The sequence below is a fragment of the Pseudophryne corroboree genome, chromosome 3 (assembly GCF_028390025.1).
Source record: "Pseudophryne corroboree isolate aPseCor3 chromosome 3, aPseCor3.hap2, whole genome shotgun sequence".
Taxonomy (NCBI): domain Eukaryota; kingdom Metazoa; phylum Chordata; class Amphibia; order Anura; family Myobatrachidae; genus Pseudophryne; species Pseudophryne corroboree.
In genome coordinates, this window is record NC_086446.1 from 4,241,185 (window position 1) to 4,256,124 (window position 14,940).

Below are 14,940 nucleotides of genomic sequence, written 5' to 3' on the forward strand. Positions count from 1 at the left end.
TGTTTACATCACATTAAACAGTATGCTCAGAATCTTTTATTCAATCTCAATAAGGGGCATAGAACACGCAATATTGGGGGACTATCTTGGAAGCTATTCCGTTTAATTTTTAATATATGTATGGATCCTATATCAATGTTATGTACGGATTATAAATGATATATAGGATATCTCTATGGCACAAGATAACCTGCTATCAGAAGTATATATCACCAGTCACTTTCACTATGTCGCACATGATTGATTAATAAAGATCATATCTAACATATTCTGCAGCCTGGGGACATATATTTCTCCTCACACCTTATACTAAGTAACATTACACTAATACTACACACAAAAACCACATGCACCTATTATATGTTGTAATTTTTAATGGGTAATTTTTTCCTGTTTTTGTTTTTTTCACTTTTTTGTGTTTTCATTTAGCATGGAGTGCGTCACAATTATTTTGCACTTGTATCCGCGTGCACGTCACCATTATCCACATCAATAATTCATATTCACACATTATAATTTATTTTTTTCACATAGGTTAAGTCCTGTATATGTATTTCGTAGTGCAATACATTTTATCCTATTTGGATTATGTATTGCGCTCATTCATTATTTATTTATTTATCTATTTGAAGACATATATTTTTGATAATATGGGTATATACATTTATACATTGATAATAAAAATCTTTCTCCGTATCTTTTATAGTCAGTCCAGAATTAATATATTTTTTACCTTTTATCATTACACACATATATATATTTAAATCGTTTGAGACAGTGTGTCAGAATTTAGGTAACAATGGATGAGTGGATTAACTGCAGACTAATAGATAAGTTTAATTATAGATATCTTGCTTCATTATGGCAGAGTACTTAATTCTAACACACAGACACATGTGCTAACCATATACCCATTAACTCCCAAGCATTGGGTATGTTACTTTCAGCTTGCAATCAATGCCGCGGCTGTGTAATTCAGCTGACGGCATTTACGAGTGTCTGACCTAGCGGCTCAGGAACAGATGAACCGCTAACTGCTCTCTCATCTTGGTCTGTTTTGAAATGACTGAGACGAGCGGGCATTGGCTGGCTACGTTTCCCACGCCCTATCACTGTTCCCCTTCTCCTATAAAACTTTGAAGTCCGGCGGGCGCCGTTTACTATAGTGCCCCGAGGAAGCTCATTAGGAGTGAAATGCGCATAGGCTTCAGCTATGTGTTCCCGTTTTAATATTCATGTTTAATGTTGTGCTTATGGTATACAGTATACCTATGAGACCTATAGTGTGGTAATAGGAGCCAAACCTGCTTATAGTAGAGAGGAGTCTGCTAACACATTTATGTACATGAAGCTCCAATTATATGCTGTGGGATAGCTGACATTATTAATAAATAATAGAGATCTTAGGGGTTAGAGAGGAGTTTGAAAACATATTCATATACCTGAAATCTTTTTGCTGTGGGAGAGCTGACATTAAATAATAAATAAGAGAGACCACATGTGTCAATACCAGACACTGGATTGTCCCTGTATATAGTGGATATTTAATGTCATTGTACGTATACTGCCGTCTGCTGGCAAATTGGGGCATGATCCTCTGGGATATGTACAATTTATAACATATCTGATTGTGACTCTCAATACTTAAATGTTACTAATATGCCCCGCATGGACATAATTTAATTTTGCAGAGTACCAGTAACGACCGCTGTTTAAATATATACGTAATACCAACTTACATGAACGGTGTGGAACACTATGGTATTAACATCACATGGGATATAGTGTAATCCATTTACCTTGTACATGTATCTGAGCACCAGTAACATCAGTAATTGATGTCAGAGATTACTATAATTGATATAGATAGCTGTGAATAAAGGTCAGTGGAATTACCCATCCTGGTTTATCCCTATTAGTCCCTTCTAACACAATATTATATCAGCATTTCCTGCACCAGATGACATTCTAGAGTTTCAGGCATAAGTTACATATTCAGCAACTTTGTTTCACTCCTTAATTTGTAATATAAGAATCAAGTAACCATTTTCACAGCCTTAGGGGCAGGAGTGGAGATCTTTTGTTGCATATTCTTACTTAAATAAAACTTGGTTACAATTGATGTAACAGTTTGCAACTTTCTAGCAAGACAGCATATCTCCCTCTATCACAGCACAGTAGGCTCAAATGAGTATAAAAACTGCAGGTCTCACATAAGTATAGCACTGTTACAGTGCTGCGCAAATATATGTATGTGAGTGCACAACTGTAATAAACACAATAAAATATATGAAGGGAGAAACACATTAGCTTTGTTTTTAAATCTTTATTCACATTAGTTTACTTTCTGTCACCTTCTATTCACTGTCCTTTATTTTATGAATTTTAATATTTCGCTCTATTTTCAATAAAGGACAATTGAGTCCCGTATAAATATATAATTAAACAAACCTCTATAGTAACTAAGGTTACTGAACATTTAAGCCCTTACTTGATACTACTATTGGGGATATATATGTGTCATAATAATAACTGTATTAATGATTCAGTAGTTGGATGAGTGCACCTTAAATGTATCTGGTTTCTCTTTCTTTTCCCCCTCCTATGGGGATTTGACTCCAGACCCCTGGACATGTAAGTGTTAATGGAAACCCGAAGGTGTGACCATGACAACCAGGTAAAAGTAAAATAAAAGTTTATTAACAGACTCCGTGTAATAACAGACAGCAAATAATGGCAATGGCAAATAATATAGTTACTGGAACACTTTGACCATGGAAGGTATCACAGAGCACTGTTAGGTTAAAGAACAGCTGTTAAAGTCCTTTGATGAAATAACCTTACCAGGCCTGGCTGTAGTAGTGAAGATAGCCGAGGAACATGCCAGTAGATGTAATGAATAAAGTTGGTAACTTGAATAAGCTGTTGTATTTGCTGGACAGAACCAGCCAGGTGGTAAGACACGGAGTGGATGCTGAATGGGATCAGCCAGGTGATAAAGTCACGGAGTGAGTGCTGGATGGAACCTGCCAGGTGATGAAACACGGAGTGGATACTGTAAGATGCTAGGGAGCGTGGAAACAGAGGAGTTGAAGGATGGTTACCGGTGGTAGTGGATAATGCTGGTAAGTAGGGATCCGCTGGAACAACACCGGCACTTTAAAGGAGCTGGAATCTGCTGGAAGCAGACTGCTGGAAGCAGATGAGTTAATAGCTGGAAACTGGGAGCTGGATCAGCCACGGAGGACTGCAGAGTCAGGCTGCATCGCAGGATGGTAGGCAGGTGTGGATCTCTTAGTGGATGCTGGAGACAGGAGCTGGAACCTGGAGAAACAACCACAGGAGAGAGAGACTGGAACAAGGTATGACAAACAAAGCACTGACCATTTCCTGGCCCAGGCACAGGATACTTATACCTGCAGCAATGCAGGCATTGGCTGGGCAATTATGCAGATTTCCAGAGGCAGTGGTTTGGAGGAACTGAGACATGTGATTGGATCCAACATGGCTGCGCCCATGTTAGAACTTGGAGGGAAAGCTGGTTTGGAAACCATGTGGAAACATAGCAGTAATGGCGGCGCCGGCAGCAGAGGACAGGAGACGCCAGATTGACAAGTGTATGCTGAGACTCGTGGATGACAGCGGAGGCCGCGGCAGACATGAAGCATCACTCTGACAACCTGCAACTATAACACAGGAGCGGCGGCGGAGGCCGCGGAGGATGGGAGACGCCATGCAGGATTTAAACATGGCGGCGCTGTGACAGCATCTCAGCGTGACAGGAGGGATATGCAGCATGTAGAGACAAATGGGATCCGGCCTTGGAACGCTGAGCCAGCCTCAGGAGACATCTGAAAGGCAACTAATGGCGTCCAGATACCCGGATCGTGACAATATTTAATTTATAAAATGTTGAAAGACGGCGGGAGCATTACTATGGCCAAACGGCAAAAATAAACACTCATAGTGCCCATCTATGGTGATAAATGTCATCTTCCATTCATCACCAGCGCGGATCCGGATTAAGATGTAAGCTCACCTCAGGTCTAGTTTAGTAAAGACTGAGGATCCTTTGACTCTATCAAAAAGTTCTGTGATCAAAGGCAGTGGATAGCGGTTCTCAACTGTGATCTCATTCAGACCCCTATATTCTATGCAAGATCTTAAGCCCCATCCTTTTTCTTTACAAAGGGAAACACGGCTCCATCCGGTGAAGTGGAAGGGGGAATGAATCCTTTACTAAGGTTCTCCTGAATGTATTCAGACATGGATTTGGTTTCTGGAAAGTACAAAGGGTAGGTGCATCCTCGCGGTGGTAGCAACTCGATTGGGCAGTCCCAATGCCTATGGGGCGTCAAGACGTCGGCACTTTGTTTACTGAAAACGTCTCTATAAGCAGAGCACTGAATAGGTAATGGGTCTGAGAGATCATAACTGGTATTCCGAAGGGGACGGCCTGCGAGCACACAAGATGAAAGACAGGATTGGTCCCGAGAAAGTTTGCATGTTTGTCCAGTCGAATTTGGAGTTATGTCTCAGAAGCCAGGAAAGGCCTAAAACTGTTCCATGGGAAGCCTTGGAGATTACTAGAAGTTCTATTTGTTCCACGTGAAGTGCCCCTACCCGAATTTGTAGAGGCAGGGTCTGACAGGTGACTGTTCCATGGGTAATCCGATTACTATCCACAGCTAGGAGAATAATGTAGTGTGCCAACGGCTGAGTGGGTATTTCGTGTTTCTAAACGATATCGGACTAAATTAAATTCCCTCCGGCTAGGGAATCTAGAGGAGTGGGGACAGAAATTATTTCATGTGATAACTCCAACAGACAAGGATCTCGGAGTCAGAGTTTTTGGAGAATGAGAAAGGACTCCTAACCTGGCTTTTCCTCGACCAGTTAGGAACTGAAGTTTCCTGGTCTCTGTGAGCAGGAGGCTACGAGGTGCCCAGACTCCCCAATGTACATACACAAGTGTTTGCGACGTCTCAGCCGCTCCTCTGGTGTTAAACGAGCACGGTTGATTTGCATGGGTTCTTCAATGGCTTCCGTGAATGATGGGATGGGAGGTGGAGTAACCCGAGACTTGAAACGTCTGCCCCGGTTTTTCTCAATCTCACGTTCACGAAATCTCAGGTCTACTTTATTACATAAAGAGATCAATTCTTCCAATGTGGTAGGAAGATCACGGGTCACCAAGTCATCTTTTAGGCGCTCAGACAGCCCATTCCAGAAGGCGGAGTTGAGGGCCTCTTCGTTCTAAGGGAGCTCTGAGGCGAGTGTCTGAAACTGGATGACATATTGTCCCATGGTTCGATTTCCTTGGCGGAGACGCTGAAGAGAGTCTGCCGAGTTCAAAGATTTTCCTAAATGTAGCAATAAATCGTGTATGGTCATTCAGAATAGGATCCTCGCTCTTCTATAAGATTAAAACTCATTCCAATGCTGGCCCAGTTAGCAGGGAGACAATGTAGGTCACTTTAGTTTTTGAGGAAGGAAAATTAGCTGACTGCAGCGTGAAATGAACATCGCATCGATTCAAGAAGCTGCGACACAACTTAAGATTTCCATCTAACTTGTTGGGGGTTGGCAGCCATAAGTGAGATGGTGAAGAAACTACTGGAGAGGGGACGACTTGGCTGACAGACGGTTCTGTGCGAACCGAGGAATGAACTCTATCCAACGAGGACTGAAACTGTGTTACTTGTCACTGAGTGGCTTCTAGTCTCTCCAGATGGGAGGCAAAAGTTTGCAGGAGGTCTGTACTCAGGACCTTAGCTCCAGACGGATCCATTTGGCCAGTGCAAACTGTCACGCATTTACTATCTGGAACTGATATTTCCGGACTGGATTCAGATTGATAAACGGGCTCTCCTGGATGGAAGTTGGCTGGCTGAATGAAGTTTCTTCGCATGTAGTGAAGCAATAATCAATACTGAAGAAGCTCATAGTAGAAGAATAAAAGAAGGTTGCACTTAGAACTCGTGATGGACTGTCCCCGGACTGGAGCAGGTGTTGAAACCGGTGTCCCGTGATTCATGTCGGGACTTGGTTCACTCTGGTCGGCACAAATTAGTGGGCAGCTGGACAATGGTTGAGGCAGGACGGAATAGCTGCTGAACACGAGGAGACTCAGCTTCCAAACTGGAGGTGTGGAGACACACGGATAGAATGCCTGAAGTGAAAATGCCAGATACAGGATAGGAACCAGGTTCTAAGAGCAGGACTCAAGACTCATGGAACACAGAGCGCTAGTTAGCAGACTAGCTGTGGCAGACGTTGCACAGCCATCTGAATGCACCAAGCTGGACCCAGAAATACCCTGCTCTCCCATGGGATTGGTCACACAGGTGCTGCCTAGATACTGTCCACTGATTGGCCTGTATTAATACTATACATATAAGTGCTGTCACTTTGACAATCCCAGACCCCCTCACCTCCCTAGTTATGTCCCAGTATTACTATTATATATAGGCGATGTTACTGTGAAGCTTCCAGATCTTCTCACCTCCCCCAGTTATGTCCTTGTATAATTATTATAAAGGATGTCACTGTGACAATTCCAGATCCCCTCACCTCCCCAGTCATGTCCCTGTATTATTACTATAGATCAGGCATTCCCAACCACGGTCCTCAAGGCACACTAACAGTGCAGGTTTTAGTGATATCCAGGCTGCAGCACAGATGACTTAATTAGTAGCTCAGTGATTTTGATTTAACCATCTGTGCTGCAGCCTGGATATCACTAAAACCTGCACTGTTGGTGTGCCTTGAGGACCGTGGTTGGGAATGCCTGCTCTAGATATAAGTGATGTAACTGTGACGCTCCCAGATCCCCTCACATCCCCGGTCATGTCCCTGTATTATAACTATAGATATGTGATGTTACTGTGACGGTCCCAGATCCCCTCACCTCCCCAGTCATGTCCCTTGATATTATAACTATAGCTATAAGTGATGTCACTGTGATATTCCCAGATCCCCCTCACCTCCCCAGTCAGCAGGTAGATGATCTCCAGGGAGAGATTTATTATCCTCTCCATCTTCTGAATCTTGTCCGTGTCCATCTTCAGTGATCAGTGAGAATACAGAACGTGTAACATATAATAAACACTCTGGTTCCTCACGGTTTGGGATCCTAGAAATAAATTCAATTTAATATACATCACAGAGAAGACATGTAACATAGTCAGATATGTAACACTGAGCGACTAGTAAGTCTCTTTGTCTCCAGCCATAGGGCCCTGGTCAGTGATTCCCATAAGTTCATGAACCAGCCGACATCACAGGCTCCTCCCCCTGATTAATAACAACAACTGGACACCACAGGCTGCTCCTCCTGTATAATAACAACAACAACAACAACAACAGGACACCACTGGCTGCTCCTCCTGTATAAAAATAATAACAGGACACCAGAGGCTGAACCTCCTGTAGAATAATAATAATAAAAACAACAGGACACCACAGGCTGCTCCTCCTGAATAATAATAATAATAATACTAATAATACTACTACAGAAGTAGCAGCCTGTGGTGTCCTATTATTTTTATTATAAAGGGGGGAACTGCCTGTGGTGTGTTGTTGTTGTTGTTATTCTTATTAACAGGACACCACAGGCTGCTCATCCTGTATAAAACTAATAACAGGACACCACAGGCTGCTCATCCTGTATAAAACTAATAACAGGACACCACAGGCTGCTCCCCCTGTATAATAATAATAATAATAATAAGAGGACACCACAGGCTGCTCCCACTGTATAATAATAATAATAATAATAATAATAATATTAATAATATTAACAGGACACCACATGCTGCTTCCCCTGTATATTAATAATAACAGGACACCACACGCTGCTCCCCCTGTATATTAATAACAACAGGACACCACACGCTGCTCCCCCTGTATATTAATAATAACGTGACACCACCGGCTGCTCCTCCTGTATAATAATAATATATAGCACCATCACCTGATGTCTCCTCTCTGCTCCTTCCCACCAAGAGTTCCGGATGTTGTTATGGAGCACAGGGAGCGGGGATTAGGCCGGATGTAAGGTTATACACGGAAGTGTAGTGGAACGCACAGGATGACTGTGTGGTGGACCGCACGGACCGGAAGTGAGCGGGAACGCTGAAGTAGGGTGGAACGCTCAGAGCGGAAGTGGCGTGTCCCGGGCTCCGGAGGTGTACCGCTGCAGAGGGCTCCGGCCTGGGGTTCCCAGCTGTGTGTGTGGGGGATAATTAGTGATATAGGGGGCGGTATATGAGTGCAGAACCCCCCTTCCCCGCGGTGACTGCTCTGCATGGTAACCCCTTAGTGACCAGACTTCCTGTCACCATGGTAGTGAGTGTCCCCATGATGCAGCCCTTGTACAGCGCTAGGTGGGTGTCAGTGACTGAGGACCCCTGACACTCATGCAGCTGCTGTTACATCATGCCATGGTGCTGTGACGTGTAGGTGCACACGGTATTCGCCTGTGGGGTGTATGTGCTATTAGTGGCCACATACACATATTATGGCATACTTGCCTACCTGACCCTCTCCATGAGGGAGAAAATGCTCTGTTCCTGGACTTTCCTGGTAATGTATGATTGCCATCACCTGTGGTGAGCTGGGTAATTGATAAGAAAGGTGTTTCACCACAGGTGATGGCAATCATACATTACCAGGAAAGTCCAGGAACAGAGCATTTTCTCCCTCATGGAGAGGGTCAGGTAGGCAAGTATGTATTATGGTAATATAGCAGTAGCTCTCCCTATCAGAGACCGGTTACTACACTGCCACTGAGCGCTACTGAGATTGCCGCCATCCCAGGGATGTCACTGAGCTGGGAGTGGCCATGGGGATTCCCTAATGGCCACCTCTGGCTCCACACAGACCCAGTGATAGTGGTGCCAGGGCTAGTAATCTCACAGGGTCTCTCCTGCAGCCCCAAACACCCCTCAGCCCCACTTTGTAATACAGCAGAGAGACGTCAGCCATATTGTGCCTCTCATGTGATGCTGCTCAGCTCACCCCCCCCCCCCCCCCCCATGCGACTGCACATCGTAATGGAATGTTTTACATAAGTTCATAACCTTAAAAAAAAAAAAAAATTATCCCCCACGATCCTGACCTGGAACAAGTATGAAGCTTCCTCTGCTGAGTTCTGCTTTCCCTCATATCAGTCATTTGCTATACAGGAGGTGAGGATAATGGTGACATACACAGGCATCAGTCTCACTCACCTGCCCAATCACATTTGGACTGTCTCCACTCGCTCCACTCTGCAGCCTATAGGTCAATTCCTGAATACATTCTATTCATATATATTGTGACAGAAATCACATAGACCGTTCATAGCGATACAGGTTCACCTTAGTACAGGTCCAGGGGTCCTAATTTCCCCGCCCCCTCCTTGATGCTAGTCACCATCAGAAGCATTGTTCCCTTGTGCCTGGAACCCTTTTAACACACTCTTACAGGTGCCTGTAATCAACTGCTTATCAAACACAAGTAACAGTAACACCTGACCTGAATTCTTATTATCCATAATGATGTTATTCTAAATCCATGTCGGATCTGTGGTGTCTTTTCCACACTCCTCTCCCCTTCGCTTCAACTACCCTAGTGAAGCTAAGAGTTTTCCAGGTGAGCTCTCCATCTTGACTACATCTATTTATGCCACCCATATGGGAAGACACCCGTCAACTAGCTTTCACAGGTTCCCTTCTTCACCGCAGCGTTGCTCGGAGGGTCAGGACCAATAAGCTATCTAGATGGGGCTTCTGTATTGAAGTCCTGTTTCCCCGGACGATAATGCACCTCAGATTTGACCGGCTATAAGGCCAGAAACCAGCGAGTCGCAAGTGCATTGCCTACTTGTTGTGTGCATCCACTAAAAGGGTGCATGGTTGGTGATTAGCCGGAATTCTCAGCCCAACAAATAGTATCTCAGTGACTCCACTGCCCATTTAATCGCCAAGCTCTCCTGCTCCTCAGCTGAGTACTTGTGTTCCCTGGGCAGCAATTTCCAGATTTGGTAGAGGATGGATTTCTCTTCCTCTTCTACCTCTTGGGAAAGCACTGGCCCCTAACTTGTCCAAGAGGCATCAGTCTGCAACACAAACTGCTTACTGAAATCAGGGGCTTGCAATAAAGGCTCTAGTAGAAAGGTTGTCTTGAGTCCTGCCAAGCAGATTCTGCAGGCCTAGATGTTCATTCAGACCTTGCTGCTAAAGCGGCCTACAACGCAGTTTGCCAAAATCGGCAAACCACATATGCAGCAGCCGCATTGCGGCAGACTTACACATTGCCGCCGCATTGTGATTGACAGCGGTTGGCGGCAACACAGCATTGGGGAGACGGGTTGGAAGGGGGCGGGCCGATACCGTTTTCAGGGCAGCTGCGTGATGTCACATGCAGCCGCTCCGATAAAAAAATGGCGCCTGACAGCTCACCAGGCGTCAACCTTTGTTCCGATGCGTCTGAAATCTAATTGTAAACGCATTAGGAGGTCCCCAGCACGTGAGATGAACACAGATCTGGCTGCTTATGCAGCTATCTGCTTTCATCTCTGAATAACCCTCCTAGACCATATTATCTTGTCTGGGGACTGTTTCCTAAGACATTCAGTTAAGGGTGCCGCCATAGTGGCAAAATCACGTATGAACCTACAATAATAGCCCACCAGACCAAGGAATGTCCTACGTTGCGACTGGCTTAGGCCATGTGAGGACTGCTTCTGTCTTGCTGGGTTGAAGCTTAACTTACCCTCGGCCTACAATATACCCCAGATACTTTGCCTTCACCATTCCGATAGCACACTTCTCCAGGTTAGCTGTGAACCTGTGTGGCCATAGACTTTAACACTGCCTCCACCTTTGGACGGTGCGATTCCCAGTCAGAGATAAAATGGACAATGCCATCTAAATACGCTGCTACGTATTCCCTGTGCGGCCGGAGCAATTTCCTCATAGCTCTCTCGAAAGTTGCAGGGGCACCATGCAAACCAAAGGGCAGCACTTTATACTGGAACAAACCCTTTGGGGCAGAGAATTCCATCTTTGCTTTGCCAGCTTCCATCAGAGGAATTTGCCAGTACCCCTTCGTTAAATCTAGTGTGGTGAGATACTGGCTTGTTGCTAAATGTTCTACCAGTTAATCAACCCAGGGCATAGGACCGAAATCACACTGAGAAAGTTTAACTTTCTGAAGTCATTACAGAATCTCAAAGCTCCTGAAAGCTTGGGCACTAAAACAATGGGATTATTCCATTCACTGTTTGACTCCTCTATGACCCCAATGTGCAGCTTCTCTTCCACTTCTCATGTTACTGCTGCCCGTTAGGCCTCAGGTATACGATATGACCTTTCTTTTCTCACCAACCCGGGTGGAGTAATAATATCATACTGTATGATATGGGTTTTCTCCAGGAGCACGGAGAACACATCCTGATACCGTGGTACTATGTTTACCACTTCTCATTTCTAGCTAGGACTCATGGTGACTTCAATTGGCGTCTTATATTCTGGGGTTTTCTTGGCCACTAAAGAGAGCTGACTGGCACTTTCTTTCCAAGGCTTCAACAAATTCACATGGTAGACGTGTACCTCTTTCCTTCTACCCTCCTGCCGTACCTTATATTTCACAGGTCCCATCACCACTATGATCTCATAAGGGCCTCGCCATTGGGCATAGTTTACTTTCAGTAGTAGGCATGAGTACCAGTACCTTGTTGCCTGGCTTAAAGATCCAGTTGACAGTGGTAATGTCAAAACTTCATTTTTGAAGCTGTTGAAATGCCAAAGTGAAATCCACCACAGATACAGAACCCAGAACAACTTCAGTAAAGTGACAAATTAAAATCCACCACAGATTTAGGGTAGAGTGTGCATACCGAATTTCGTGGGGTGTCATCAGATGCCCACCTGGCATTTTATTGAAGTTGTTCATTACAATATTTGGCAATATAGTTAGCCTGTACTTCACTATTATCCCCAACTGTTGCTTTGATGAGGACAATGGACAAGGGGAGAGTTTAATCTAAAGAAGAGTTGATTTCAATTTTGACACTGACATTGATTGACTTTTGAAGATTTCCCGGTGTCCACAAATTACGGGTTGTTCCAGAAGGAGTGCGCATCTGCAATCATGTATCTGTATTGAGGACTTTCTTGGAGTGGAGGTGATCACTCCTGCAGCCCCATTGAGTTGGGGCGCAGGTTTAAGTTATTCTTTGTATTTTCATGAGTACCAGTACCTTGTTGCCTGGACTAAAGGTCCAGTTGACAGTGGTAATGTCAAAACTGCATTTTTTAAGCTGTTGAGCCCTTCCCATATGTTCATTCAGAAGTAGCATACAGTTGGGACGCAAACTGAGCAATGTTAGGCTCTTGGGACGATTGCTGCTCCCACCCTTTTAATAGATCTAGTATCCCTCTGGGTTGTCTACCATAGAGGAATTTGAAGGGGCTAAACCCTGTAGAGGTTTGGGGTACCTCTTGAACTGCAAACATCAGATAAGGTAAGAGTAGGTCCCAATCTCACTTCTCCTGTGACAGCTCCCTGTTATCATCTGCTTAAGTGTTTGGTTAAAGCATTCGACCACGCCCGCTGTGGGTGGTAAACCAAAGTGGTATTCCAAACCATCTTTAACAGACGACACAGGTCTTTCATTAACTTGGACACAAAAAGGGTACCTTGGTCCATCAGGACCTCTTGGTATTCCCAGACAGGTATACAGCATCATCAACTCCCAGGCAATAGTGCTAGATTTCATGCTATAGAGTGGTATGGCCTCCGGGTACCTGGTGACATAGTCCACCACCAATATATACTGGTGCCACTGGGCCTATCAGATCCATACCTATTCACTCAAAAGGCATGGAAATGATAGGCAGGAGAACCAAAGGCCCCTCTAAATTCTGTCTGGGGTGAGGTCTTATGGCACATTGGGCATTCCTGGCAACATTATTTTACTGTTACATGAATGCCTGGCCAGAAGAACCATATATGGATATGCTGGAGAGTTTTCTCCTACCCTAAATGGCCACCCCATAAATTCATGTGAGCCGCCCTCATGTGATACCAGCTGCTCGTGTTTCCAAATAATTTACAAATCTCTATACACTAACAGCGATAAAAGTTCTGTTTCTATTAATAATTTTTTTCTTTTTATTGAAACGGCGGTCAGCCGTATTCAAGGGTTGGGTATGGTATACCGGCAGTTAGTCTACCAGTAGTCAGAATACCGTCAGCGGCATCGTGGCTGCCTATAATACTGACAGGGGCGCTCAACCAAACTAACCCTGACCCTCCCTCTAACCCTCTCCCCCTGCAGCCTAACCCTCCTCCCCCAACAGCCTAACTCTTCCTCTCCCCCAAGCTTAACTCTCCCCTCCGGCAGCCTAACCGTAACTGTCCTCCCACAGCCTAACACTCCACTTTTGTAATCTAACCCTAAACTCCCCTCCCTGCAGCCTAACCCTCCCACAACATCTTAGTGTCCTGCAGCCTATCCCTCCCACTGCAGCCTAACCCTTCCCCCACAACCTAACCCTCAATTCCTGCAGCCTAACCCTCCCTCCAAGCCTAACCCTTCCCGCACTTGTATCTCCAACTGTCTCTCTGCTATCTCTTCTTGGATGTGACAGCTCTTTCTTAAACGTAACATTTCTAAGACTGAGCTGATCATCTTCCCTCCCTCCCGCATAACCTCACCTCCAACAAACTCATTATCTATTTGTCAAAGTCAAAAAATATCATGCTGCACGTTGCCATATATTAACCCCATGCGCTTGCCCGCTGCACGTGCACATTCTCTCCCGTGCGTACGCATACTCGCAGTTGCGTGACGGCGCCTCCACGTCCGTGCGCTCAGGCGCGTGGTATGTGCATTTACGGTAGACTTTGTGTGCGTCTGGCGGGCGACTCAATCGTTACATAGTTAATCCGAATAGTATGTTTTATAGGTAATGGTCCCTTTAATAATAACTGTAAGTTTGTTTAGTCTAACTGGTCAATGGACAGAGGAATTCCTCTTTGCATGATACGAAGGGTCAGACAGGGTCTGAGCGGTGGTGCTTGGTACCTAGCTAAAGAACATTTTATTAGAAACAATCTGGTGCTGGTTAGGTAGAGATTAATCGCTCCTGTGTATAGTTATGTCTATAAGTAGTTTCTGGACATTTACTGTATTTGCGATTCATTATCCATGCGGCGGGAATCCTGAGATTCCCTCCCACCTGAGCAGTTTGATATAGTCACAGCCCACCTGTTTAAAGTAACCTATGACCTTTTGTTATAATGCGGGGAGACATTCCTGTGTCCAATGAACAATGAGATTATAGGTCCCTTTGTAGTGTACTGTATGCAGTGTATATAAGAACAGCCAGCCAGGGCCAGCTCAGTCTACTCTCCACAACGGTTTTCATAATTGACTAACTAGGGAGCTGGTATCCAGGACTGCGCAGCGATCATTCCCCAGTGTGTAAGTTCTCTCTGTGACCACCTTATTCTCTGTCTGTATTTTGCCACTTTCTCTCTCTCTGTTATTGTTTAGGATTAAGACGCTATTGTATATTTATGTGTGGTTGTTCTGTTTAGATATTGATGTTAGTTTGTAGTGTATAAGTTGTTAACTGTATTTTCCCTTTTTACATAGCTAAATCTCGTTAGTAAAGGTTTTGGAACCTTAGCAAGGCATTGTGTGTTTATTACATTGCTGAGGGTATTCGGAGCGTCTCAATCGCTCAAGCAGCTTTTATATTAACAGGGTTATGAAGCGTTATATCATTACAGTATTTCAGTATTAAGGTTTACAACATAAGTATATCCCTTCAGTGTGTTGCTAACAAGGTTTACTGAGTGTCATCCCGTGAGCGTCTGCGCCGCTCGTGTTCCACTCGTGGGCACAGCGTCCGCCACGCTAGTGGCGTAGCAGTACGGTAGTCG

The 14,940-nt window shown here is 44.6% G+C and overlaps 1 protein-coding gene across 3 annotated transcripts in view; it reads right to left on the reverse strand.

The window, feature by feature from the left end:
• Positions 1-14,940, reverse strand: part of LOC135054507 (oocyte zinc finger protein XlCOF7.1-like) — a 188,370-nt gene that overhangs the window by 33,285 nt on the left and 140,145 nt on the right. For 2 of the 3 annotated variants that reach the window (XM_063957629.1, XM_063957627.1), the window contains exons 1-2: positions 7,976-8,060; positions 6,987-7,135 (exon numbers count right to left, since the gene is read on the reverse strand). In XM_063957629.1, coding sequence (XP_063813699.1) covers positions 6,987-7,064 — 78 coding nt within the window. In that variant the 5' untranslated portion in view covers positions 7,065-7,135; positions 7,976-8,060. Of the gene's footprint in view, positions 1-6,986; positions 7,136-7,975; positions 8,061-14,940 lie in introns of those variants that run through there. The other variant, XM_063957628.1, reaches the window with a different exon arrangement.